The 27,977-nt window shown below is 44.9% G+C and overlaps 1 protein-coding gene across 1 annotated transcript; it reads left to right on the top strand.

Moving 5' to 3' along the window:
- Positions 1 to 2,714: 2,714 nt before the first annotated feature.
- LOC141270867 (uncharacterized) lies at positions 2,715 to 24,130 on the top strand. Its single transcript, XM_073680962.1, has 7 exons — positions 2,715 to 2,797; positions 16,608 to 16,757; positions 16,887 to 17,066; positions 17,150 to 17,273; positions 17,357 to 17,454; positions 17,649 to 17,739; positions 21,277 to 24,130. The coding sequence occupies exons 2-7, from the start codon at positions 16,665 to 16,667 to the stop codon at positions 22,563 to 22,565; spliced, it is 1,875 nt and encodes a 624-aa protein (XP_073537063.1). The 5' UTR covers positions 2,715 to 2,797; positions 16,608 to 16,664; the 3' UTR covers positions 22,566 to 24,130.
- The last annotated feature ends 3,847 nt before the right edge of the window (positions 24,131 to 27,977 follow it).

Below are 27,977 nucleotides of genomic sequence, written 5' to 3'. Positions count from 1 at the left end.
AGGGCTAATAAATTTCTTGAATGTGGTTTTGAGCACCTAGAGGGGTGCAATTTTTTAGAATGGTGTCACTTTTAGGTATTTTCTGTCATACAGACCTCTCAAAGTCACTTCAAATATGATGTGGTCCCTAAAAAAAATGGTTTTGTAAATTTTGTTGGAAAAATGAGAAATCGTTGGTCAACTTTTAACCCTTATAACTTCCTAACAAAAAAACATTTTGGTTTGCTGATGTAAAGTAGGCATGTGGGAAATGTTATTTATTAACTATTTTGTGTGACTTAACTTTCTGATTTAAAGGCATAGGAATTCAAAGTTTGAAAATTGTGAAATTTTCTAAATTTTTGCTAAATTTCCATTTTTTTCACAAATAAACACAAGTCATGTCGAAGAAGTTTTATCACTGTCATGAAATATAATATGTCACGAAAAAACATTCTCCGAATCAGGGGGATCTGTTGAAGCGTTCCAGAGTAATTACCTCATAAACAATGGTCAGAATTGAAAAAAATTAACCTATAAAGGGGTTAAATGGAGTATAATTATTATAGCGCCACTAATTCCATGGTGCTTTACATGTGAAAAATGGGATAAACATAGCAAACAACAAGTACAATAATTTGAACAAAAATGAGTCACCGACTGGTACAGGAGGAGTGAGAACCCTGCCGGCGAGGGCTCACAATCTACAAGGGATGGGTGAGGATACAGTAGGTGATGGAATATTTGACACGTTCCCTAAAACTTTCTGGATTAGTACCGCAGTAATATCTGATATGTATGATGACCACGGTTTTAGGTACTGGCCTTGTAGTATGGTATTGGTCAGCGACCAAGTGTGAATAGTTAGGAACAACACACAACTGCCAGACTTTAAATGGAGTATAAAGAACGCCTTGTAAACACCACAACACACGGCTCCGCTCCGTACACCTCGTACACGCAAGGCTCTGCTACGTACACCTCGTACACGTATGACTACGCACACACGCGGCTCCGCTCCGTACACCTCGTACACGCAAGGCTCTGCTACGTACACCTCGTACACGTATGACTACGCACACCTCGTACACACGCGGCTCCGCTCCGTACACCTCGTAAACACACAGATTCGCTCTGTATACCTCGTACACACGCGGCTCTGTACACCTCGTACACGCGCGGCTCCGCTCCGTACGCCTCGTACACACACAGATTCGCTCCGTACACCTCGTACACACACGGTTCCCCTACGTACGCCTCGTACACGCACGGCTCCGCTCCGTACGCCTCGTACACGCGCGGCTCCGCTCCGTACGCCTCGTACACGCGTGGCTCCGCTCCGTACGCCTCGTACACGCGCGGCTCCACCCCGTACACCTCGCACACGCGCGGCTCTGCTCTGTACACCTCGTACACGCGCGGCTCTGCTCTGTACACCTCGTACACGCGCGGCTCTGCTCTGTACACCTCGTACACGCGCGGCTCCGCTCCGTACACCTCGTACATGCGCGGCTCCGCCTCGTACACGCGCGGCTCCGCTCCGTACGCCTCGTACACGCGCGGCTCCGCTCCGTACGCCTCGTACACGCGCGGCTCCGCTCCGTACGCCTCGTACACGCGCGGCTCCGCTCCGTACGCCTCGTCCACGCGCGGATCCGCTCCGTACGCCTCGTCCACGCGCGGCTCCGCTCCGTACGCCTCGTCCACGCGCGGATCCGCTCCGTACGCCTCGTCCACGCGCGGCTCCGCTCCGTACGCCTCGTACACGCGCGGCTCCGCTCCGTACGCCTCGTACACGCGCGGCTCCGCTCCGTACGCCTCGTACACGCGCGGCTCAGCTCCGTACGCCTCGTACACGCGCGGCTCAGCTCCGTACGCCTCGTACACGCGCGGCTCAGCTCCGTACACCTCGTACACGCGCGGCTCCGCTCCGTACTCCTCGTACACGCGCGGCTCCGCTCCGTACTCCTCGTACACGCGCGGCTCCGCTCCGTACTCCTCGTACACGCGCGGCTCCGCTCCGTACTCCTCGTACACGCGCGGCTCCGCTCCGTACTCCTCGTACACGCGCGGCTCCGCTCCGTACGCCTCGTACACACGCGGCTCCGCTCCGTACGCCTCGTACACACGCGGCTCCGCTCCGTACGCCTCGTACACACGCGGCTCCGCTCCGTACGCCTCGTACACACGCGGCTCCGCTCCTCACACCTCGTACACGCGCGGCTCTGCTCCGTACACCTCGTACACGCGCGGCTCCGCCCCGTACGCCTCGTACACACGCGGCTCCGCTCCGTACGCCTCGTACACGCGCGGCTCCGCTCCGTACGCCTCGTACACGCGCGGCTCCGCTCCGTACGCCTCGTACACGCGCGGCTCTGCTCCGTACGCCTCGTACACGCGCGGCTCTGCTCCGTACACCTCGTACACGCGCGGCTCTGCTCCGTACACCTCGTACACACGCGGCTCTGCTCCGTACACCTCGTACACACGCGGCTCTGCTCCGTACACCTCGTACACACGCGGCTCTGCTCCGTACACCTCGTACACGCGCGGCTCCGCTCCGTACACCTCGTACACACGCGGCTCTGCTCCGTACACCTCGTACACACGCGGCTCTGCTACATCCACACTGTAAACCCCTCCTGACCCCACACATAAACTTCAGCTCATCCAGCACCATGACAACCAGCACAGCAGAGTCCTGCATCCACTGAGGCCCCTGATCATGTGACCCCTGACTCCTCCCCTCCTGGGACCTCATCACAGCTCCTGTGCGCACAGAGCAGCCATATATGTGGTGGCGGCTCTGCAGGTGGAGGTATGTGGAGATCCCTCATTACTGGGCGCAGGGGGCATTAACCCCTTCAGCACGGAGACTCTTTTGGGGTCTTGTGTTGCCCCTTTATAAGAATCATAAGGTTTTTGTTCTGTTTTCTGTAATAGATACATACGACCCAACTATGGAGACAGGAAGGGAGGAAACGTATTGTTCTCATAGTACAGGACCCCTTTACTGGCCCCACAGTGTAATGCCCCCGTTATGCCCCTTATGCTGGATGTATGATGCTCCCACACAGTGTAATACCCCCATTATGCCCCTTATGCTGGATGTATGATGCCCCCCCACAGTGTAATGCCCCCATTATGCCCCTTATGCAGGATGTATGATGCCCCCACACAGTGTAATGCCCCCATTATGCCCCTTATGCAGGATGTATGATGCCTCCACAGTGTAATGCCCCCATTATGCCCCTTATGCAGTATGTATGATGCCCCCACACAGTGTAATGCTCCCATTATGCCCCTTATGCAGGATGTATGATGCCCCCACAGTGTAATGCCCCCATTATGCCCCTTATGCAGGATGTATGATGCCCTCCACACAGTGTAATGCCCCCATTATACCCCTTATGCAGGATGTATGATGCCCTCCACACAGTGTAATGCCCCCATTATACCCCTTATGCAGGATGTATGATGCCCCCCACAGTGTAATGCCCCCATTATGCCCCTTATGCAGGATGTATGATGCTCCCACACAGTGTAATGCCCCCATTATGCCCCTTATGCAGGATGTATGATGCTCCCACACAGTGTAATGCCCCCATTATGCCCCTTATGCAGGATGTATGATGCTCCCACACAGTGTAATGCCCCCATTATGCCCCTTGTGCAGGAAGTATGATGCCTCCACTCAGTGCAATGCCCCCATTATGCCCCTTATGCAGTATGTATGATGCCCCCACACAGTGCAATGCCCCCATTATGCCCCTTATGCAGGATGTATGATGCCTCCACACAGTGTAATGCCCCCATTATGCCCCTTATGCAGGATGTATGATGCCCCCACACAGTGTAATGCCTCCATTATGCCTCTTATACAGTGTGTATGATGCCCCCACACAGTGTATGCCCCTTATGCAGGATGTATGATGCTCCCACACAGTGTAATGCCCCATTATGCCCCTTATGCAGGATGTATGATGCCCCCACACAGTGTAATGCCCCCATTATGCCCCTTATGCAGGATGTATGATACCCCCACACAGTGTAATGCCCCCATTATGCCCCTTGTGCAGGAAGTATGATGCCTCCACTCAGTGTAATGCCCCCATTATGCCCCTTATGCAGTATGTATGATGCCCTCACACAGTGCAATGCCCCCATTATGCCCCTTATGCAGGATGTATGATGCCTCCACACAGTGTAATGCCCCCATTATGCCCCTTATGCATAATGTATGATGCCCCCACACAGTGCAATGCCCCCATTATGCCCCTTATGCAGGATGTATGATGCCTCCACACAGTGTAATGCCCCCATTATGCCCCTTATGCAGGATGTATGATGCCCCCACACAGTGTAATGCCTCCATTATGCCCCTTATGTAGTATGTATGATGCCCCCACACTGTATAATGTTCTCACAGTACCACCTGAGGTCCTGCAGTTGGAATAAGTCCTCTGGAATTGGTTTTTCCCTTCACCCATGACAGCACACCTGGAGAGAGGGATCCGCCCCGCCAAGAACAGGAAACCGTCTGAAATAAAAGGGCTTTACCTCTCCCTCGCTTCAGTTGGTTTCCTGTCCTTAATGGGAACCTGTCTCAGGAAGAAAAGAAGACTTACCTGGGGTTGTCCCGGTGTGGAAGAGCGGGCACTGGCCTGTGCACCGGGTTCAGTATCCCAGAAGCGCCGTCCGCAGCTTCCCCTGGGGTTTCTGCGCCGAGCGGGGCGCACGCGGTGAGGCAGGCTCTGTCCTCCCGGAGACCGCAGCGCTGTCCTCCCCCTACCGTGCGGTGACGTCAGGAGGCGGCGCCCGATCTAAGATGGAGGCGCCCATCGGAGGTTTCCAGGCCGGAGGTTTTTTTCGATAGAGCTCCGGCCTGGGGAAGGGGGAGGGCCCTTGAGCCGGAGGAGGTGCTGGAGCCCTATTTTAGGAGGGGGGGGGTTGTCCTGAAAGCGTGGACGCTTCTGAAGCATGGCTGACCAGGATAGCCAAGAGCAGCAGCTAACCCCCCCCCCCTCAGCAACGGAAAAAGCAGAGGGATGCCTCTCACACCGACAGCCGCTCGAGCAATCGCAGTGGCAGCCGCAGGAGCAAGATGTCAAGCGCCTCGGGTCCATCCAGAAAGGAATCATCGGTTCCGGTACCCGTTTGTGACTTCCAGGGTTGAGTGAATGTCACCTTTTAGTAATGGGATGTCTCTTATGTGCTTCCTTTTATAGGAGCCTAAGAAGAGTAGCGCCAAGCAAAAGCACAGAATGTGTGCCCTATGCCAAACTTCCCTTCCCATAGATTGTCAAAAGCCGCTTTGCCCGAACTGCGTTGCTAAAACTATAGCGGAAAATTCCCTGGATTTCGCATCTAATTTAAAGTCTATAGTCCACGCAGAGGTTCAGGGGTCCCTGAAGGGGTTGCTTAGAGGGAAGAAAAGATCCCATAGAGATGTCTCCTCCAACTCTGATTCCTCCCAGTCTGAGGATCTGTGGCTGAGTGATTCATCATCCTCTTCCTCATCGGATAACGGTAGACCCTGTTTCCTCATTGAGAGTACGGACATACTGGTTAGAGCAGTCAGATCAACCATGGGTCTGGGGGAGGAGAAAGCGTCTTAATCCCGGAAAGACGTTATGTTTGTGGGCCTTGAAGAAAAAAAAGAGACGCTTCTTTCCGGTAAACACTAAAATTCAGGGCCTCATTGACCGAGAGTGGAAGAGACCAGAAAGATCAGGGACCTTACTCTCCTTCTCTAAAAGAAGGTACCCCTTCGAAGAGAAGGACTCTGAGCCTTGGGATAAGATCCCCAAAGTTGACGGGACTGTAGCCCGGTCGTCCAAAAAATCTTCCCTACCCTTGGAGGACTCAGGCGTCCTAAAAGATGCCCTTGATAAAAAGGCTGACTCCTTTCTGCGTCATACTTGGGAAGCTGCAGCAGGAGGCCTGAAGCCAGCGGTAGCGGGCACCTGTGTGGGAAGATCCCTAATGGTGTGGCTCCAACAGTTGGAGGACCAGCTTAAGGATAAAAAGGTCTCTAGGGATAGAATCCTTTCAAATCTACCCCTAATGCAGGCAGCATCGGCCTTCCTGGCGGACTCTTCAGCAGACTCTGTCAGGCTTTCGGCTAGAGCAGCAGGTCTATCTAATGATGCCAGATGGGCCTTGTGGCTCAAAGGTTGCCCAGGCGACCTACAGTCAAAGCATAAATTGTGTTCCCTCCCGTGTGATGGTAGACTCCTGTTTGGCCAAAAGTTGTAAGACCTTTTAGCAAAGGCGGGCGATAAAAACAAAGGGTTCCCAGGATTTTCAGGGGACACAAAAAGGTTTGGTTTTCGGAGGAGGAAATTTAATTGGGGTCGCCCTCCAGGAGACAGGAGAAGATGGGAGACCAAGTCCAAAAAGGAGTCGGCTATATGTTTGGGGGACCGTCCTCAAATACAAAGAGATCCTCCCAATGACGCCATGCCGGAGGTTGGGGGGAGGCTTTCCCACTTTTTTCCAGCTTGGAAAGCAATTACGGCAAACCCCTGGATTTTGAACATTGTAAGTGGTGGCCTAAAGATACGGTTCAGCCAGATTCCTTGTTGGACCTTTGTGGTTACCCCCAAAAGGAAGGTCCAGATAACACTGGAAGCGGAGATATTAGAGCTAGTAAGGAAACGAGTCCTTCTCGAAGTGCCAATACCACAAAGAGGGAAGGGGTTCTATTCCCCTCTGTTCATGATAAAAAAAAACAACGGGTCCCTAAGGACCATCATCAACCTCAGGAGTCTGAACCAGTTAATAGAAAATCAGACCTTCAAGATGGAGTCAGTAAGCTCGGCAGTGAAGCTCTTACACCACAATTGCTTTATGGCAGTAATAGACTTGAAGGACGCATATTATCACGTCCCAATTCATCCAGACTACCAGAAGTATCTGAGAGTAGCCCTGTTCATTCAGGAAAAGCTGAGGCATTTTCAGTTTGCTGCCCTACCCTTCGGCCCCTCCATAGCACCGAAAATATTTGCAAAACTAATAGCGGAAGTAACAGCCTTTCTACGAATCAAGAACATAGTGATCGTGCCCTATTTAGAAGATTTCTTAATAGTAGGGAAATCAGAAGTCCACTGCTCCAGTCAACTCCTAGAAGTCATGACAGTGTTGCATCAGCTAGGGTGGTTGGTAAATTCCCAAAAGTCAAAACTAACCCCCTCAAGGACTCAGACCTAGGTCTAATCCTAGACTCTCATCTCCAAGCCTGCTTCCTCCCAGAAGACAAGGTTCGCAAATTGCTCGTTTTAGTCTTGAAAGCCATGCGATTGCCTCTCTTAGGGACATCACTGGAAATGTCCCTCCTGGGCTCTATGATGGCCTGTCTCCCAGCAGTCAAATGGGCTCAGGGGCATATGAGACTTCTTCAGTGGGAGGTCCTGTCAGCGCAGAGGTCCTTCAACGGGCATTTAGAAAGCAAGTTCTCTCTCTCCCCAGAAGCTGTAGATTCCCTTTCGTGGTGGACAGACACGGATGGAGGGGTCATCTGGCAGAGCTCTCAATTCAGGGTCACTGGACATACCATGAGATGGGGGCATCCTCAAACATAAAGGAGCTTTGGGCAGTAGAGAGATCTCTAATAGATTTCCTTCCTCACATTCAGGGTCACCACGTCCAGGTCAGGTCCGACAACCGGACATCAGTAGCCTATGTGAATCATCAGGGGGGAACAAGATCACGCTCTCTGATGGCTGTGGCAGACAGAATCCTTCATCTGGCAGAGCGACACCTCCCATCCCTCAGTACCTTTCACATAAAGGGGGTAGAAAACGTAAAGGCAGATTTTCTCAGCCGCCATACCCTAAGACAGGGGGAATGGAGCTTAAATCCGGAGGTCTTCCAACAGATTGTCCAGTTATGGGGGCAGCCAGACATAGACCTGTTCGCCACAAGAGCAAACAGGAAGGTAGACAGATTCTGTTCCTTAAATCCAGCAGAGAGTCCCCATGCCGTGGATGCCCTCCAGATCCCTTGAAAGTTCAGGAAGGCCTATGCTTTTCACCCGTTAGTAATGGTTCCAGTAGTGGTGAGGAAGATTCAGGAGGAAGGCGCAAGGGTAATTCTTATAGCCCCTTTTTGGCCCAAGAGTCTGGAGTAAATTCCTAGAATTTATAGATACCCCATTATCAGACAAGCCTCCAATCAGGGGAATCCTGGAGTTTTTGCAAAAGGGGCGCGACTTAGGTCTAGCCACGGGGACTCTTAAAGTTCAGGTGTCTGCATTAGGGGCGCTCTATAATTGTAACTTGGCGGGGAACAGGTGGGTCTCGAGGTTTATCAAGTCCTGTGCCAGATCGGTTCGGTCCCTAAGAGTTCCTTCCTGGGACCTGAATTTGGTCTTGAACGCACTTACCAGTGACCCGTTCGAACCCCTACAGGATGTCTCTCCAAAGATCCTCACCCTTAAAACCATCCTCTTAGTGGCCTTAACGTCTGCTCGTAGGGTGGGTGACCTGCAGGCCCTTTCGGTTAATCCTCCCTACACACAAATTTATGATGATAGGGTCACCTTGCGTCCAGATCCAGCATACCTTCCCAAAGTGGTATCTAGATTTCACTGTAATCAGGAGATTGTGCTTTCCTCGTTTTGCAGCAATCCTAAAAACCCAGGGGAAGTTAGATTCCATAACCTAGATGTTAGAAGGTCACTACTACAGTACACTAACATGACTAGTGTATGGAGGAAGGACCATTCCTTGTTGCTGGCCTTTCAGGGGAATAGGAAAGGTCATGGGGTGTCCAAGGGTACCATTTCTAGGTGGCTTAGGGAGGCCATTTGTCTAGCATATACGTCCACAGGAGTTCCGGCCCCGGACAATGTCAGGGCTCATTCCACCAGAGCCGTCGCAACCTCCTGGGCGGAAAGGGCAGACGTCTCAATCGATCAGATATGTAGAGCTGCTACTTGGTCTACACCATCCACCTTCTTTAAACACTATCTGTTGGATCTGTCCTCCTCTGACCTTACCTTTGGGAGAAGGGTACTTCAGGCGGTGGTCCCTCCCTAGGGTGCTCATAATTCTCCAAAATTCTCTCCAGGTGTGCTGTCATGTGTGAGGGGAAAACACCAAGGTTACTTACCGGTAGCCGGTTTTTCCTGAGCCCATGACAGCACGCGTAGTTTTCCCTCCCTTTTTTTTTCTGTTTCTCACACCCTGGTGTGCACTGTTTTGGGTGTTATATATATGTTTATATATTGTAGGTATTGGTTATATGCCTAACCTCTTTGGGAGGTCCTCTCAATGCTCTGTAAACAACTGAAGAGAGGGAGAGGTACCGCCCTTTTATTTCAGACGGTTTCCTGTCCTTGGCGGGACGGATCCCTCTCTACAGGTGTGCTGTCATGGGCTCAGGACAAACCGGCTACCGGTAAGTAACCTTGGTGTTTCCCTTTGCCTGCTCCCCTACGTGTATACCCTTGAGCATCTCTTCAGACCTACAGATCACTACCCATTCCTGCTAATACATGTGGGGACAAATGACACCGCAAGAAAGGACCTGGAAACCATCTGCAGTGACTTTGAAGACTTAGGCAAGAAAGTGAAAGAAATGGGAGCGCTTGTGGTCTTCTCATCCATCCTCTCAGTGGATGGCCATGGAACAATGAGGTGGAATAAGATTCTACAGGTGAACAACTGGCTACGTCGATGGTGCCGTCAACAAGGATTTGGATTTCTAGATCACGGAATGAGATACCTATATAATGGACTACTTGCTAGAGATGGGGTGCACCTTACGAAGACTGGAAAACATGTATTTGGAAGTCGCCTTGCTACACTCATCAGGAGAGCTTTAAACTAGAACAATGTGGGAAGGGAAGCAAAAGGACAGAAAAAGATACGCAGCTGACAAATACTATTGAGATCTCTGCTACTGGAAGTGGAAAGGAAGAACAAAGACAAAAAAATGTAAATAATAAAAATATGAGAGGAAGAGAAACCAATCACAAACTAAAATGTTTTTATACAAATGCACAAAGCATGGGCAACAAACAAGGAGAATTGGAACTACTAACGCAGGAAAAGGAATATGATGTCATTGGAATCACTGAAACTTGGTGGGACGATACACATGATTGGAATACAAGGCTAAAAGGATACAACTTATTTGCAAGAAACAGACTTGATAAACGAGGAGGAGGTGTCGCACTGTATGTTAGAAAAACGTATATCTGCACAGAGATTGAAGCAGACACTGGGAGTTCTGTGGAAACTGTTTGGGTAAGAATACAAGGAGAGAACAACGGAAAGGACACCATTGTAGGCATTTATTACAGGCCACCTGGGCAAGCTGAAGATATGGATGAACTCTTTATGTATCAAATGACCAAGTTCTCCAAAAAATATGACATAGTGGTCATGGGAGATTTCAACTATCCAGACATTTGTTGGGAATCTCTCTCAAGTAAAACTAACAGGTCAAGCAAATTCTTATCCTCTGTTGCTGACAACTTTATCTTCCAAAAGGTAGGCGAGAATACAAGGGGATCTGCTACTTTGGATCTAATCCTTATAAATAGGGAGGAAATGGTTGAGGAGGTAAAAGTGGCTGGAACCCTAGGAGGCAGCGATCATGCTATTATAGAATTTTGGATAACTAGAGGAGGAAGACATGTGAAGACTCAAGCTTCAAGGTTAGATTTCAGAAAGGCAGATTTTAAGCGACTCAGAAAGAGAATAGGAGGGATCCAATGGCTGGATGTCCTTAAAGACAAAAATGTCCAGGAAGGATGGGAAATTTAAAAAAATGAGATTCTCAAAGCACAATCGTTAACAATCCCGAAAAGTAGGAAGAATGGGAAGCATTTAAGGAAACCAGGATGGATGAACACAGAACTTAAACACATGCTAAAAAGAAAGAAAGAAATGTTTATTAAATGGAAAGAGGGAGGCATATCTAAAGAAGATTATAATGCAGTCTGCAGATCCTGTAGGGCACGTATCAGGTTAGCTAAAGCTGACAATGAATTAAGGCTTGAAAGAGATGTCAAAAGCAATAAAAAAAGGATTTTGGGGGTATGTCAAAAGTAAAAGAAAAGTCAAAGATGCTATAGTATTTTTACAGGATGAAAATGGTGAAATGGTAAGAAAGGATTTTGAGAAGGCCGAACTTTTTAATTCCTATTTTGCATCAGTTTTCTCTCAGAAAGAAAATGTAACATCAACTGATCTTCACTGTCCTAGTAAAGGAATAGAAGAATCCAAGTTATCTGTAAACAGAGAGACTGTGAGGGAATATTTAGCTAACATAAATGAGTTCAAGTCTCCAGGTCCAGATGAATTACACCCCCGAGTACTGAAGGAGATCGTAGAAGAAATTTTAGAACCACTCTCCATAATCTTTGAAAATTCTTGGAGAACAGGAGAAGTCCCAGAAGACTGGAGAAGAGCAAATGTTGTTCCTATCTTCAAAAAGGGGAAGAAGGTGGACCCAGGGAACTATAGGCCGGTGAGTCTGACTTCTATACCAGGAAAGATCTTTGAACAAATTATTAAACAACATGTATGTAAGTACCTGGATAAGAATGAAGTGATTAACCAGAGTCAGCATGGGTTTGTAACTAACAAGTCATGTCAGACTAACTTAATTTCCTTCTATGACAGAATCACTGACTGGGTGGATCAGGGAAATGCTGTAGATATAGTGTATCTTGACTTTAGCAAAGCATTTGACAAAGTATCTCACACCAGCCTTATTGAAAAAATTAGCAAGTATGGAATGGACAAGGCAACTATTAGGTGGATTCATAACTGGCTTAGTGATCGGACCCAAAGAGTGGTCGTAAATGGCTTCACATCCAGTTGGATGAATGTCTCAAGTGAGGTACCACAGGGCTCTGTCCTGGGACCTGTATTGTTCAACATCTTTATCAATGATTTAGATGAGGGAATTGATGACACAAAGCTAGGAGGGATAGCTAATACTAGAGAAGAGAGAGAGAGGATTCAAAAAGACCTAAATAAACTGGAGCAGTGGGCTGTAACTAACAGAATGTTTTTTTACAGGGAAAAATGCAAAGTACTTCATCTGGGCAATAAAAATGAAAAAAGCATATACAAAATGGGAGGAATAGAGCTAAGCAACAGTACATGTGAAAAAGGCTTAGGTATACTCATAGATCATAGACTGAACATGAGTCAACAGTGTAATGCAGCAGCTAAAAAGGCAAATACAATTCTAGGATGTATTAACAGAAGCTTACAGTCTAGATCACGTGAAGTCATTATCGGACTTTACTCCTCTTTGGTCAGACACCATCTGGAATACTGCGTCCAGTTTTGGGCACCACATTTTAAAAAAGACATCGACAAACTGGAGCAAGTTCAGAGAACAGCGACCAGAATGGTGACTGGTCTGCAAACCATGTCCTACGAGGAACAGTTACAGGATTGGAAATGTTTAGGGAGCCTCTGTGCCCCCTCATCTGCTAACCTATTCCTGGGCTGGTGGGAGGAAACCACAATTCATAAATTGGGGTATGATATAGATATATTGACGACACTTTTATCATTTGATCATGGACGAGTGAACAATTTCTTGAATTTGTCAGAGAACTCAATATCCATAGAGTGGGCCTTAGATTTATATCAGAGTTTAATTATAACCAGTTGCCTTTTCTGGATGTACCAATCAAGAAAGTACGGGATGGGACCCTAGGGACACTCATCTATCATAAACCTACAAGCACTAATAAACTATTGAAGTGGGATAGTCACCACCGCATCCCCCTTAAAAAAAAAAAAAAAAAAAAGCAATATCCAAGGGCCAATGTTTACAGTTGAGAAGAAACTGCTCTAATGTCACAGATATTAATATACAGGCAATATACATGAACACCAGATTCAAGGAAAAAGGTACCCACAGTACATTTTGGATTCCGCACGATTGTTTGCTGAAAAACAGGAGAGACTGACACTCCTCCATACCTAACCAAGAGAGCAAGAAAAAGATGGGATAACACAAGTAATAGGAACTTGTGACAATCAGAGTGACCTTATCTTTAATATCCTCAGAAAACACTAGGTTGTACTTGTGGCTGACCCAGACCATAGGGGTGCTGTGGGATCTACTCCCACAATAACTTTCAGAAAGGGTCGGTCAGTTAGGGACCATTTAGTGCATAGTTTCTATAAAAACCTGCACCCAAGGGGACGTTGCTGGATAGAAGAATCTGTGGTTTCTTTAGATGTGGAGAAAGTTGAACATGTAAATCTTTCCCGAGTTCCTCTACAGGTGAAACCTTTTTCCAGAGGGATTATTCTGTAAAACCTCAGGACTTTTATTTATGGCCACATGCACCTGCTCCCTAGATTATGTAGGCACGACCAAGAGGCAATCTAGGAGGAGGGTGGCGAGCATTTGGGCGAAATACACCATAGTCGGAACACCCCATCAGTGAGACACATGAACAGTGCACATTGAGGTGAAACTGGAGACCTCTCCTTTTGCATCATTGAGGTGGTTAAACCCAATGTGAGAGGAGGTGATCTCAATAGGTGTATCCTCAAAAAGGAAAGTAAGTGGATTTCCAGACTGGATTCACAAGCCCCTAAGGGACTGAATGAGAAAATTTCCTATGCCTGTTTTGTATGAATACAGCCCCATTCTGAATTACATTTTTGGATTTTATACTCTACCCATTGCTACTCAGTTTCCTGTGAATGGGGTTCACATAATGTTTTACTTCATCAAGAGATCTGATCTTCTATATCAGAATTATTTCTTATTTGTTATATCCCACTTAGTAACTAACACGTGTGATGATCCTTGTGTATCTCTAATTATGCAATAGGGGTCAAATTTGACCATTTAGGAATTTACTGTGGGCCACCATCCCATATTTTTTGTAGTGATAAAGTAGATCTACATGCCTATTGCATGATAGGAGGATGTGCAATACTTGTTTTTAGTCTCCCATGACGCTGATCTCAGAGAGAGGATTTTTCATTTGGTGGAATGCGATCCAATAACATATGCGCTCCGGCGTGGAATGCAGACATCTGGGCATGCGCAATCTTGGACAATGATCCTAGATTCGCTCCGGCATGGAATACATAACTGCAGGCATGCACAGTCACAGGTACCAGTGGCACGGCGGTAATCCGTTTATCTGGCGTTTCAGTGTAAAGCACGTCACTTCCGGACATGCACACTAGTGAATGGACATTATCGGATCTCTAGCTCATGATAAGTAGCGCAGGCTCAGTACATTATTGTAGACAGACTCCATTCTGTATATCCTGTGACAATTCACCTCTAGGAATGGGAATGGGCCTCCTAGTCTGGGAGGGGTTTTGGATGAATTGGGATATTTATACATGGACACCTAGCTATTAGGCACACTATGCTGAACATCATGAATTATCATGCCTGTATTAAGCCTCCTGATGAACCTGTTGGGGAAACGCATTGAGGCAGATTATTGAAACATTCTCTGAGTACCATACCAGTTCCTTTATACATATTGTAGGGGTTTTACTCACTTGGGTGCAACGGGAGGAAAACAGGAGGCATGTTCCTTTAAAAGTTCATGTGGGTTTATTGCTTCATAAATCTAGAAGCCAAACAGATAAGCAAATAGCCTTTAGATCAGGCTAACAAAGTAAATGTCCTTAGCAGGTCTCTGCTCAGCCAGGCCTGTGTGGCGCACAAGCTGGGGTAGCGTCCAGAATCCTGGCTTGATCTGAAGACAAACATACACAGGAGGCCTTCTCTCTCCAAACACACAGACCATGTGCCAAACAACAGCTTCCATTTTATAGGCTGTTAACCACACCCAGAGGTGAGGTATGTGGGTAGCTGCCCATTCTCTCCTAGCTACCCATAAAGCAGCTCCCAGGTGCTCCAAATGATCCTCTTAGTGCTTATGTGCTTAGAGAATCACTCCGGGTTACATCACAGAGACCAGCCATCTCTGTGACACATACTTCCTGTCACCTCACCTTACAATACCTTGATACATATCTGGTTTTATGACTACCCCACGGCTGACTAAAGGGAATCTTTCACCCCCTGGGACTTATCTGACCTCTAACAGGTGATAGAAATGTGAATCTATACATCTATGCCTCATATAAGAGGACTGTTTGCTGTGAAATGGCTTTTTATTCAGTGAAGATTATGATGCTTGCTGGCCGGGGGATGGGAAGAAATCCCCCCCTACTGTGTTGATTAAAATATTTCCCCCCTCCCCTGCACGTCACAGTGCCCTGTGACGTGCAATCGCCATGTCCAGATCCCGCGCCTGCGCGCTTTTTACGGTAGTGACGCACTTGTACTGTGTACTATGCAGTAATAGTACTGCAGGGATCTTGTGCCAAGGCGCCGGAAACTCAACGTGACTCACCGGCACCTGCGCACAAGATCCCTGCAGCACTATGACTGCAAAGTACACAGTACAGCTGCGCCTTCTGTAAAAAGTGAAGTGCACAGGCGCGGGACCTGGACATGGTAACTGCACGTCTCAGGGCACTTCTTCCCGTCCACCGGACCGCAAGCATCGGACTCTTCACTGAATAAAAAGCCATTTCACAGCAAACAGACCTCTGCTTGAGGCATACTGGTAAGTATAGATTCATATTTCTATCATCTGCATGCCCATATTAGAGGATAGATAAGTCCCAGCGCATGACAGATTCACTTTAATCAGACATGGGGTAGTCGGTGGAGTGGATTCCCTTTAATAAATACTCACTTAGCCCCATTCTTCATGCAGATACTAATGAATCCAGGACCTATGAGATTTTTGCTACATGATAGTTGGATAGATAGGGGCGTATCATCCATAGCAGCAGCCCACAGGGCCACTATGGTGCCCGTGAAAAAACACAGAATTTGAGCTTGGTTTAAGTTGAGATCCATGCAGCACATAAATGCATGTTTACTATAGCTATAAATCAGAAAAAAACTATAAGAAGAAAAATGATCATAAACCCTGCTGTAAATAAATAAATAAAAAGCAAAAGTGCACTTAAATAAAATAGGGTTCTTAGCAACACTGTTTTGATCAAAAATAGCGTGAAAGCTATCCCACCATGGCAAGATGAACCCATTCAGAATAGTCCTACGCTGTATAATATTAAAAACCTTACCATGTGTGAAAGCCTCAAACTTCTGTGTATGAATCAGACATGAGATCTAACGTGATAGAAGATTACAGTCCAGGGAAGACGGGAAACATTCATATCGACGACCTATGGAGATGTAGTCTGTGAAGAACTCTGGCCAAATATATGTTTCTAGAGCCGCAGTAGAAGATGAATATGTTGTCCACATCATGAAGTAGTTCTTTCTCATGTCACGTGTAATGAATATCTCCTGCAGTATTGCTAATGCCGATTGTCGGTAAAAGAAACGAGAATTAGCTTTATGGAAGATGAGTCTTTGAGAAACATGTTCAGCTGCAGACTCCAAGAAAGAAACTGCTTGTTGTCTGTGGCCTAAAATATATAGGTTTTATTATTAGATGTAAAGAAGAAAACTAAATACTGTAAAATAATATATCTCCTCATATGTTTCTCCTTATTATCTCCAGTAATTGTATTATTACGCAGGATTTTTATGATGTTACATCGGCTCATCATCTTCTCATTCAGGTCCCTACAATATCAGATCCTCTCAGTGAAGATCTTCTATTTAAGAGAATTTTCCTTATGGACCCATCAAAGATGGATATGGACAGAGACAAGATGGCGAAGAGGATATTACACCTCACTCTAGAGATCCTCTTCCGGCTTACTGGAGAGGTGAGAGATTCTGATGATGTCACATTACATCATTCTTAAATATGGGAATAACAGATGGACAGAACTGGAGAGGTGAGGACTCTGGAAATGTCTGAAGTGAGATTTAATAATGTGTCTCTCCATAACCAGGATTACACAGTAGTGAAGAAGACCTCTAGTGAGCGCTGTCAGGCCCCTGTGTCTGAGGGATGGGGAAGACCCCTGAGCCCAATCACAGGGCCTCCACCCCACCCTCTGATACATGAGGACATCAATGACCAGAAGATCCTAAAACTCACCTACAAGATGATTGAGCTGCTGACTGGAGAGGTGACACTGCTGGGAATACTGGGACATTATACAGTAACGCTATGAAAGGATCGGGGAGATGACTGTATCATTGTATGTGTCAGGTTCCTATAAGATGTCAGGATGTCGCTGTCTATTTCTCCATGGAGGAGAGGGAGTATTTAGAAGGACACAAAGATTTGTACAAAGACGTCATGATGGTGGTTCCCCAGCCCCTCACATCACCAGGTAATAGACAGGACTAAATACACAGGGCCTATAATTATCTGTATGTAAAGAATGAATTCAGTCCCTATATGTGTTTCCTCCAGATATATCCAGTAAGAGGACAACACCAGACAGATGTCCCCGTCCTCTTCTTCAACATGACTGTAAACAAGAAGATCCCAATGTTCCTCAGGATCATCTGGTAGATGGAGAGAAGGTGTCATGAGATCTCCCCTATGATATGTAGATGGTTGTGGTCTTGTGTTCAGTCTTGTTTTATCCACCAGTATTATATGTTTTCTATTTGTGTAATGAGAACAGTGGAGATGGCAGGATTAGAGCTGATCATAGATATGACTTCTCATCTGTTTGTGAATTTTACAATATTTGTTTCAGGGTGAAAATCTGACCCATATTAATACTACAGGGGCATATGTATGGGGTGATGAGTGGTGTAAAGAGGAGATTCCTACATATGACTACCCAGGTGAGTAGTAACCACTAAATGCAGAGAAGTCACAGATTCTTCTCCATCACCGGCTGTGGCTGTTTTATCAGTGGTGTAGTCCAGCCATATCACAATTGCGTGATCATCATTTTGCCTCTAGACCGCAACATTCTCTTCTACCCAAAATTGTTCAAATGATTTTGGGCATTGAAAGCCCTTTTCCATAGATCTTACAACCTGGAGGATCCACCTACACCCTGGGATTAGGAGACGCTGACCGTTACCTGCCCAGATCTGTAAACCACAAAGCCAAATGACTGTATATGTAGAATGTGCTGACAAGTTAGAAAATCACTTGAAGAAAATATTATGATGGGCCTGTAAGAGAAAGCCGAGGGTAATGATGCTGTTGGCTTCCTAGGACCCTGATATCTTATTGGATGAATCTACCTTCTCTTCCTTCTGTGCTGCTGAATGTTCTCATATGGTCCCTACACGACCAGATCCTGTCTTTCTGGCCAAAAATTACTTTTATGATCTACAACATTAAATGTGCAGTGAGGGCCAAGTGTGAATTTCTGTACAATAACAACAGAGTTTCCCTTTATCCTGAGTTTTCAATTTATTTTAAAACCAACTAACTTCAAACAGAATTGCGATAAACTATACAGAAAACATTACACTTGTGCCATGATATATCTCTAAGCTAAATTTAAGACCCCTCAGCTCTGCACTATTATAAAAAGTTCTCTTTGAACGTCTAATATTTCTTTTTGAAACTCATCTGACAGAAAATATTGGCCCTTACGATAGTTTAGATTGCCAAGAGCCCCCGAGCCCCATACTCCAATTACCCCGGAGAGGTTTCACCACTAGTTACTCACTATTTACTGATGAAGACTGTTGAGATTGATTATTTCAGTAGATGTGTTATTGTCTATAGTCACAGTTTTAACTACAGTAGTTGGTGCCCAAAATACTCTGATTTAACCCCTTCCTGCAGCCAGTTTTATGTTCCTATCAGAGCCCATTTTACAGATCTGACGTGTGTCACTTTATCTGGTGATAACTTTGGAATTCTTCACAAAAGATAATAGGAAGCAACTGGACCTTACAAATTATTTACCAACTACTCTTGAATCTGACAATCCCCTATATACGGTTGTACAATAGTGTCTGGGCACATGGCAGGTTAAGAAAGGAAGGTGTGCCATTTAGCTATTAGGAATGCAGATCTTGCTGGAATATTTTGCAGACACAATGTATTGGGGGCACTGTTCGTTGTCACCTGGCAGCTCAAAAGATGGCTACCACAAACAGGCTTGGCGCTATCTACTCCATTTTCCAGATCCCAGGGTTTGTCTTGCTCATCACCTTTAACCCCTCTATATGGATTTGGACTTAGACAGAGACCCCTAGGCTTGGGCCACAGTGTTACCTGCTGTTCTGTGGTCTGAGATGGCAGGAAGAATAGTCAGGTAGCCGGGTCAGAACCAGGAGGTCAGAGAAAATACAAAATCCGAAGACACAAGAGTAGTCAGTAAACGGGCCGAGGTTACAACAGGAAACAGATATACAAGCCGAGAGCTGAGCACAGAGGACTGAGCCAGAGGAGAACAAGGCTGTATCTGGCAGCTTCCAGCAATATGCTTCCAGCTTTAGTAGGGTTCGGTGCTTTCTAATTGGCTGAAGAAGAGATCAGATTACTCCAGCTGGACAGCATACACACCCATGCTGCCAGACTGGATGGTACTACAGGTCCCAGCAACCCTAATGTTAGTGGCTGGACAGAGACTGCGCCGCCCAGAGCTTCTGGTTCCTACGTCTCCTCCATCACCAGCGCCGCCTGCAGGATGAATAAGGCAGCTCCTGCTGAGAGAAGCAGACATTGCAGGAGCAGATCCCAGAGGAGATGGGACACACCATTTACAGAAGCCCTAATATAACAAAATGGCAGAAAACCAGAGCAGTAGAAATCCCCATAAAGTGGCTCCATTTTGGAAATTATAACCCGCAGTGATATAATCTATAGAAGTAATGACTATTTTGACTCCACAGGCACTTTCTGGAAATGATAACCCTCAGTGAATTAATCTATAGGAGTAATGACTATTTTGACTTCACAGTCACTTTCCGGAAATTAGCACACAGTGGATGTTGGAGAGTGAAAATTGCACATTTGCCGTTTTATTACAAAACACATAGTGCCCAGATTGTGCTCCAGGAGACACACACCATCAATTAAGTGGGATCTTCTCACTATAGTAATGCCAAATACATGGATGATAAATGTGGTTTGGGCGCACTGCAAGGCTCAGAAATGAAGGGGAGATCTGACTTTGGGAGAGCGGATATTGCTGGATTGGTTTATGGAAGCCATGTTGCTTTTCAAAAGCCTTTGAGCCACTAATGATGTGTATATTGCAAAAACCCGGCACTAAGGTAAAGTTTCAAATGATTTAATAAGCCAGCAAACAGAGAGTGTTATACAGCAGACGTTTCGGTTAAAAAGCCTTCATCAGTATACTCTGCATGAAAGCCTGTTACTTGTCACATGCCTGACATTTCTCTGATAAGATACCGCTATATTTCTACTACATAGCCTTGCTGAGTGTACTGATTGAAAGTTTTTTAAGCGAAACGTCTGCTGTATAACACTCTGTTTGATGGCTTATTAAATCGTTTGAAACTTTACCATGGGTGCCTTGTTTTTGCAATATATATTACTGGCGTTGGACCCTGCTCAAGCGCCGTATATAGGTAGTGCAGTGATTAGCTACTATACTAATGATGTGTAAACTTCTGAAACCTGTGTAAACCTGAGTGAGGACTTGTTTTTTGTGAGATGAGTAGAAGTTTTTATTGGTATTATTTTTGCCTACATAATATTGTTTGGTGGCTTCTTATTCCATATTTGGGAGGCAGAATTAACAAACAGTTGGACACCACACTCCACTGGTTCATCCTATGAGGTTTACTACTAGACTGTGAACTGTTATTGTCTTGGTGAATAATGACGGCTAGCATAGGGCAAAATAAAAAAAAAATCACAGAAAAAGATACAGCCTTACTAACACCAAATCATATAACAAATGCACTAGCAGGATGCCGCAGACCCCCATGATTAAGGTGGGGGCAGCGAAGGTGCAAAATACTTATGGAGCAACCACTCACAAACCTACCAATTCATGGAGGGGGTGGTTGCCTAGTATTAAAGATGCCCACAGATGAAGCTTGCATAGGACGCCAGTCACACAGGTAGGTGTGATGCACAGTGTCTGGCTTAGCCTATTGATGATGCCCATACTATTAGATCAGGAAAGTTGCCCAGCACTATATAAGTGCACCCCACATGAACAGACACCTCAGTACACCCAACCAACACTAAAATGCTAATGCATTTGTTATCTGATTTGGTGTTGGTAAGGCTGATTTTTTTTCTGTGATGTTTTCTTGGTAAATAATGATACTTTTACATAAACTCTCCGTAAAAATGTACTTTAAGTAGAAATGTTCATCAATATAAATTTTAAGGATATGTTATTCATAACTAATTATTGGTGTTATTCTTTCCAGGTGACTGTACCAGGAGATCAGAGGGACAGCTGACATCTTCAATTTTTAAGTCAGATGACCTTGAGATCACACAGGATACAATTGAAGTGAATGCCATTACTCCAGATATAATATCATCCCTTCACAGCAAAGATCTGTCATCTGATCCTTTGAAACAGGTCCTGTCTTCTGATTCATTACTGACTACTAAGGAAAATCAAAGTCACAAAATAAGCATTAAAAAACTAACTGCTCAAGAAAAGAAGCCATTTTCACATTCAGAATATGGAAATAGTTTTTCCCTCGAAAAGTATTTTCTTAAACATCAAAGCATTCACACAGCAGAGAATAGATTTTTTTGTTTCAAGTGTGGGAAATGTTTTAAACAGAAATCAAGTCTTGTTAATCACCAGAGAAGTCACACAGAGGAGAAGTCATTTTCTTGTTCAGAATGTGGAAAATGTTTTAAACGGAAAGAGCATCTTGATAACCACCAGAGAACCCACACTGGGGAGAAGCCATTTTCTTGTTCAGAATGTGGAAAATGTTTTAAAGTGAAATCAAGTTTTATCAGACATAAGATAACTCACACAGGGGAGAAGCCTTTTTCCTGTTCAGAATGTAGGAATTTTTTTATCCAGAGATCAGCTTTGGTTAATCACAAGAGAACTCACACAGGGGAGAAGCCTTTTTCCTGTTCAGAATGTGGGAAATGTTTTAGCCAGAAATCAGATTTGGTTAATCACCAGAGAACCCACACAGGGGAGAAGCCTTTTTCCTGTTCAGAATGTGGGAAATGTTTTAACCAGAAATCAGATTTGGTTAATCACCAGAGAACTCACACAGGGGAGAAGCCTTTTTCTTGTTCAGAATGTGGAAAAGGGTTTAGCCATAAATCAGATTTGGTTAATCACCAAAGAACTCACACAGGGGAGAAGCCTTTTTCCTGTTCAGAATGTGGAAAATGTTTTAGCCATAAATCAGCTTTGGTTAATCACCAGAGAACCCACACAGGGGAGAAGCCTTTTTCTTGTTCAGAATGTGGAAAATGTTTTTGCCAGAAATCAGCTTTGGTTAATCACCAAATAACTCACACAGGGGAGAAGCCTTTTTCATGTTCAGAATGTGGAAAATGTTTTGCAGATAAATCAACTCTTAACAAACACCAGAGAACTCACACAGGGGAAAAGCCTTTTTCATGTTCAGAATGTGGGAAATGTTTTATACGGAAAGCGCATCTTAATAACCACCAGAGAACCCACACAAGGGAGAAGCCTTTTTATGTTCAGAATGTGGAAAATGTTTTGTGAATAAATCATCACTTCTTAGTCACCAAAGTACTGACACATGAGAGAAGCCATTTTCATGTTCTTAATGTGGGAAATGTTTTCCTTGGAAATCAACTTTTATTAAATTTCAGAGAAGTCACACAGGTGAGAAGCCTTTTTCATTTTTAACCTAAAATTGTATCTTCTTAAAGGGGTTGTCCACTACTAGGACAACTTCTTCTCATTCCTCATGTTTGGCCTTGTTAAAATAAAAACAATCATACGCACTTCCTGTTCTGGCGCTGTTCCATTGGTATCACAACTTGCGTTTTCAGTGCTCATATAAGGTTGTTACATCACACAAGATTGTTACATCACACAATCCTGCTCCTAATCAACGCCGCCTTTGGACGTATTGAACATGAACAGGAGGGACATGGCCTGGACATAGCACTGAGAGAACGCACACACTGAGAGCACTCTCTTCAGACCGTGTTCCTGGGGGAATTATAAGCAATTTACAGCCTCCAACATTAGTCCGGTATGGGAAAGAAAGACAAGAGATCGGAGGTTAATCTGAGGTCCTCCACCTCTGTCAGCATGTCTGGTATGCAAAGTCTTATCTTCCTGCTCTGGAGCCATTACTGCCTCATCTCAGCTTGAAAAAAGAAGCAGTCTTAACCCTCATGATGCCAGACAGCTCCAGCCTGTAGGTCCGGCACCAACTTCTCTCTTAATGTAGGCCTCAAAAGAAAACTGTGCCAAAAATGTCCCTGTACACTCACCGAAACCCACATACTGAGCAGTGCTTGCTTCACAGGGAAATTTACTTCCCCGGCCACAGGGAATTCTGATATGGAGAACGCCATAATTGATTTGTATATCATATTGCATCTATCACTACTAAACAAGTGATGGAACATTATATACAGAGGCTGGCAACCACATACAAAACTGAAATACATTCCCTCACTGCTAGCCTGTCACAGCTTACTGACAAGGTACAGAGATTATTGGCTGATGTCGTACAAGTTATGGATCATCAAAATGCTCATAAACAAAAACTGGATCTTCACAGCCAGCAAATAAACAGTATGTTTAATATAGTTGATGACCAAGAAAATCACAATAATATCCAGATAAGGGGTATACTTGAAAGTGTCAATGCACAAGCGATCATGTCAACACTATGGACATTATTCAATAATATCCTTGGTGACCCTATTGATAAGGAGATGGAGATCGGCAGAGCGCACCGTACATTAGGCAATCATGGCCCAAATCCTAAGAGTCCAAGGGACATTATCTGTCACATACATTTTTTTTCAATGTAAAAGAGGCCGTTGTGAGGAAAGCAGGAGAGTTGGATCCTGGTGATTTCAATGGAAAACGCATACAGTTGCTCACAGATCTATCCTGAATGACACTTGCTAAATGAAACCACTACTTGATGCTCTCTGGGAAAATGGCCTGATGTACTCCTGTGGTACCCTTTCCAGCTGCAGGTCCGAAAAAATAGAACATTGTATAAGATCAAAGCAACATGAGACCTATTTGTGATGCCCTGGACATTCTATATATCTGACTGGCCACCTGCTCCACCATTGCCATAGAGAGTTCCAGCACGTCACAGAAGGTGTTCAATGGATCAGGACCTTGATGGTGATGCACCCAGATGAGATAGGAACCTGCCAATCATATGAGCTCCTGAAACTAATCTGGTCTTCCCTGATGAGAGACTGTTTGCAGATGCTTACTTATTTATTTAAGCATATAATAAGATATATCTAAATAGAGTTTTAGGTGCCACTCTTCCACTACACAGAATGTCTAAGTTCATATGTTAGAACGGCATTTAAGTTGATTTCACATTATATTAATGTAATATAAGGCTGTATTACTTTGCTCGCTATATATTCCATGGTACCCCCTAATAGGAACCCTAGGACTGAAGGTTTGACTTATGCCTGTAAAGACAACCCTAAGTTAAGGACTTGCATTGGGATCTGCTTGTTTTGCAATTTCCTACTGTTTTGATATATTCATAATCTAAACCTCTTATACACTGAGAGGTAGACGTTACTATCTACCGTCTATACTTCCTCTTTCCTCTTAAATCTTTCTCTCCTTCCCTCCTCCTTCTTTCACATAATATGGCACAACTCAAAACTTGCTCATTGAATGTCAGAGGACTTAATGTTCCAGAGAAAGGAGCTCAAGTGTTTTATCGTAGGCGTAAACAGCGCTTACATTTTCTCTTTCTTCAGGAGTCACACTTTAGAGGCGATCATATACTGTACCTCAGATTACTAATAGATATTATTCATCTTGGCGTCCCAGAAAATGCAGTTTTGAAGTCTAAGGTGCTGAGTATAGGCTGCCACAGATCACTGCCACTTACTATTGTAGAAACACTGTCTGACACGGAGGGGATGTATGTGTTTGTTAAGATCTCCATCTACTCCAACATTTTGACTTTGGCAAACTTCTATCTCCTTAATTGTGACCAAATTAAGACAGGCCGTCAATACTTACGTTTTGCTAAGGACCTTATCATCATTGTAGGTGACTTTAATTTTGTCCTGGATCCTTCTTTAGACGGGCGCCTGGTCTGGAGTCACCAATCTAAATCACAATCAAAAGCTTTGCTAAACGTGCTCTGGTCTTTCCAACTGGTCGATGTATGGAGGATACTACATCCAGACGTAAAGGATTATACGTATTATTCTCCTTTACACAATACATATAGCCGTAGAGACTTTTCCTTAATTAGCCATCACTTGCTTACATGGCAGCCTACATCTCAGATAGGAACTGCTATATGGTCAGATCCTGCTCCTATATATTGTAATCTGACTATGCCGGACTCCACCAAGGCTTCAGATTTTGGAACTTAAATGATAATCTGCTGAAAGACTCACTCTGTGTCTCAGACCTTCTTGAGACTATAGACTCCTTCACATGAGCATGATGAAACTGCCTTACCATTTAAAGAGGCATACTAATAAAACATGGATCCAGACTAAAAAGAGAGAGCAGCTAAAGTCTCATTTGCTTGAGCGGATTGATCTTGACAAACAACATAAACGATCTGCTTTCCTCCAGGTATACGCAGACCTGCTTAACGCTAGAAGGGAGCTAAGGTAGTTTCATGGATAGGGTAAATGTTGCATTTTAGGGCACCTACTTATGGAAGGAACCAAGAGGAAGCTTCCATTCTCTGTACTAGATATGGTGCCTCCATGAGAAAATGACCTAAAATGTCTTACATTAACCCCTTAACCCCCGAGGGTGGTTTGCACGTTAATGACCAGGCCAATTTTTACAATTCTGACCACTGTCACTTTATGAGGTAATTACTCTGGAACGCTTCAACGGATCCCCCTGATTCTGAGATTGTTTTTTCATGACATATTGTACTTCATGATTGTGGTAAAATTTCTTCGATATCACTTGCGTTTATTTGTGAAAAAAATGGAAATTTGGCAAAAATTTTGAAAATTTAGCAATTTTCAAAATTTGAATTTTTATGCCCTTAAATCAGAGAGATATGTCACACAAAATACTGAATAAATAACATTTCCCACATGTCTACTTTACATCAGCACAATTTTGGAACCAAAATTTTTTTTTTGTTAGGGAGCTATAAGGGTTAAAAGTTGACCAGCGATTTCTCATTTTTCCAACAAAATTTACAAAACCATTTTTTTAGGGACCACATCACATTTGAAGTCACTTTGAGAGGTCTTTATGACAGAAAATACCCCAAAGTGACACCATTCTAAAAACTGCACCCCTCAAGGTGCTCAAAACCACATTCAAGAACTTTATTAACCCTTCAGGTGCTTCACAGGAATTTTTGGAATGTGGAAGAAAAAAATGAACATTTAACTTTTTTCACAAAAATGTTACTTTAGACCCAATTTTTTTTATTTTCACAGGGATAACAAGAAAAAATGGACCCCAAAATTTGTTGTGCAATTTCCCCTGGGCACGCAGATACCCCATATGTGGGGAAAAAACACTGTTTTGGCGCACGGCAGGGCTCGGAAGGGAAGGAGCGCCATTTGACTTTCTGATTGTAAAATTTGCTTGAATAATTAGCGGACGCCATGTTGTGTTTGGAGAGCCCCTGTGTGCCCAAACATTGGAGCTCCCGAACAAGTGACCCCATTTTGGAAACTAGACCCCGCAAGGCACCTATCTAGATGCATAGTGAGCACTTTTAACCCCCAGGTGCTTCACAAATTGATTCGTAAAAATGAAAGCGTGAAAAAAAAAACACTTTTCATTTTTATAAATCAATTTGTGAAGCACCTTGGGGTTCCATGTGCTCACTATGCATCTAGATAGGTGCCTTGGGTGGTCTAATTTCCAAAATGGGGTCACTTGTGGGGGAGCTCCAATGTTTGGGCACACAGGGACTCTCCAAATGCAACATGGTGTCCGCTAACAATTTGAGCCGACAATGGAACCTTCAGGTGCTTCACAAATTGATTCGTAAAAATGAAAAAGTGAAGAAAAAAAACACTTTCATTTTTATGAATCAATTTGTGAAGCACCTGGGGGTTCCAAGTGCTCACTATGCATCTAGATAGGTGCCTTGGGGGGGTCTAGTTTCCAAAATGGGGTCACTTGTGGGGGAGCTCCAATGTTTGGGCACACAGGGGCTCTCCAAACGCTACATGGTGTCCGCTAACAATTTGAGCCGATTTTCCATTCAATTTGTTAGCGGACACCATGTTGCATTTGGAGAGTCCCTGTGTGCCCAAACATTGGAGCTCCCCCACAAGTGACCCCATTTTGGAAACTAGACCCCCCAAGGCACCTATCTAGATGCATAATGAACACTTGGAACCCGCAGGTGCTTCACAAATTGATTCGTAAAAAGTGAAAAAAAAAAACTTTTTCATTTTTACGAATCAATTTGTGAAGCACCTGGGGGTTCCAAGTGCTCATTATGCATCTAGATAGGTGCCTTGGGTGGTCTAGTTTCCAAAATGGGGTCACTTGTGGGGGAGCTCCAAAGTTTAGGCACGCAGGGGCTCTCCAAACGCAACATGGCGTCCGCTAACAATTTGAGCCGATTTTCCATTCAATTTGTTAGCGGACGCCATGTCGCATTTGGAGAGCCCCTGATGTGCCTAAACAGTGGAGCTCCCCCACAAGTGACCCCATTTTGGAAACTATACCCCTCAAGGATTTTATTAAGGTGTATAGTGAACATTTTGAACCCAGAGATACGACACAGAATTTGATAACATTAGGTCATCATATTGAATAAGTTGTCATTAGTCTTGAGCGCAAGTGCTCGCTACTTGAGTTTGCATCGGGTACTCAGGTATGCACCATGTACTGCGTGTGCTCGAGTGACATGCTCGAGTCCCCGCCCGGATGTTTCACAGTTATTAGACACCCAAAAAAAAACATGCGGGGATCGCTCGTGCATGGCAG

Source organism: Phyllobates terribilis, unplaced genomic scaffold (assembly GCF_046119375.1).
Source record: "Phyllobates terribilis strain yellow unplaced genomic scaffold, ASM4611937v1 Scaffold_5__5_contigs__length_657084704, whole genome shotgun sequence".
Lineage (NCBI taxonomy): Eukaryota > Metazoa > Chordata > Amphibia > Anura > Dendrobatidae > Phyllobates > Phyllobates terribilis.
This window is presented reverse-complemented; position numbering and strand designations above follow the sequence as displayed.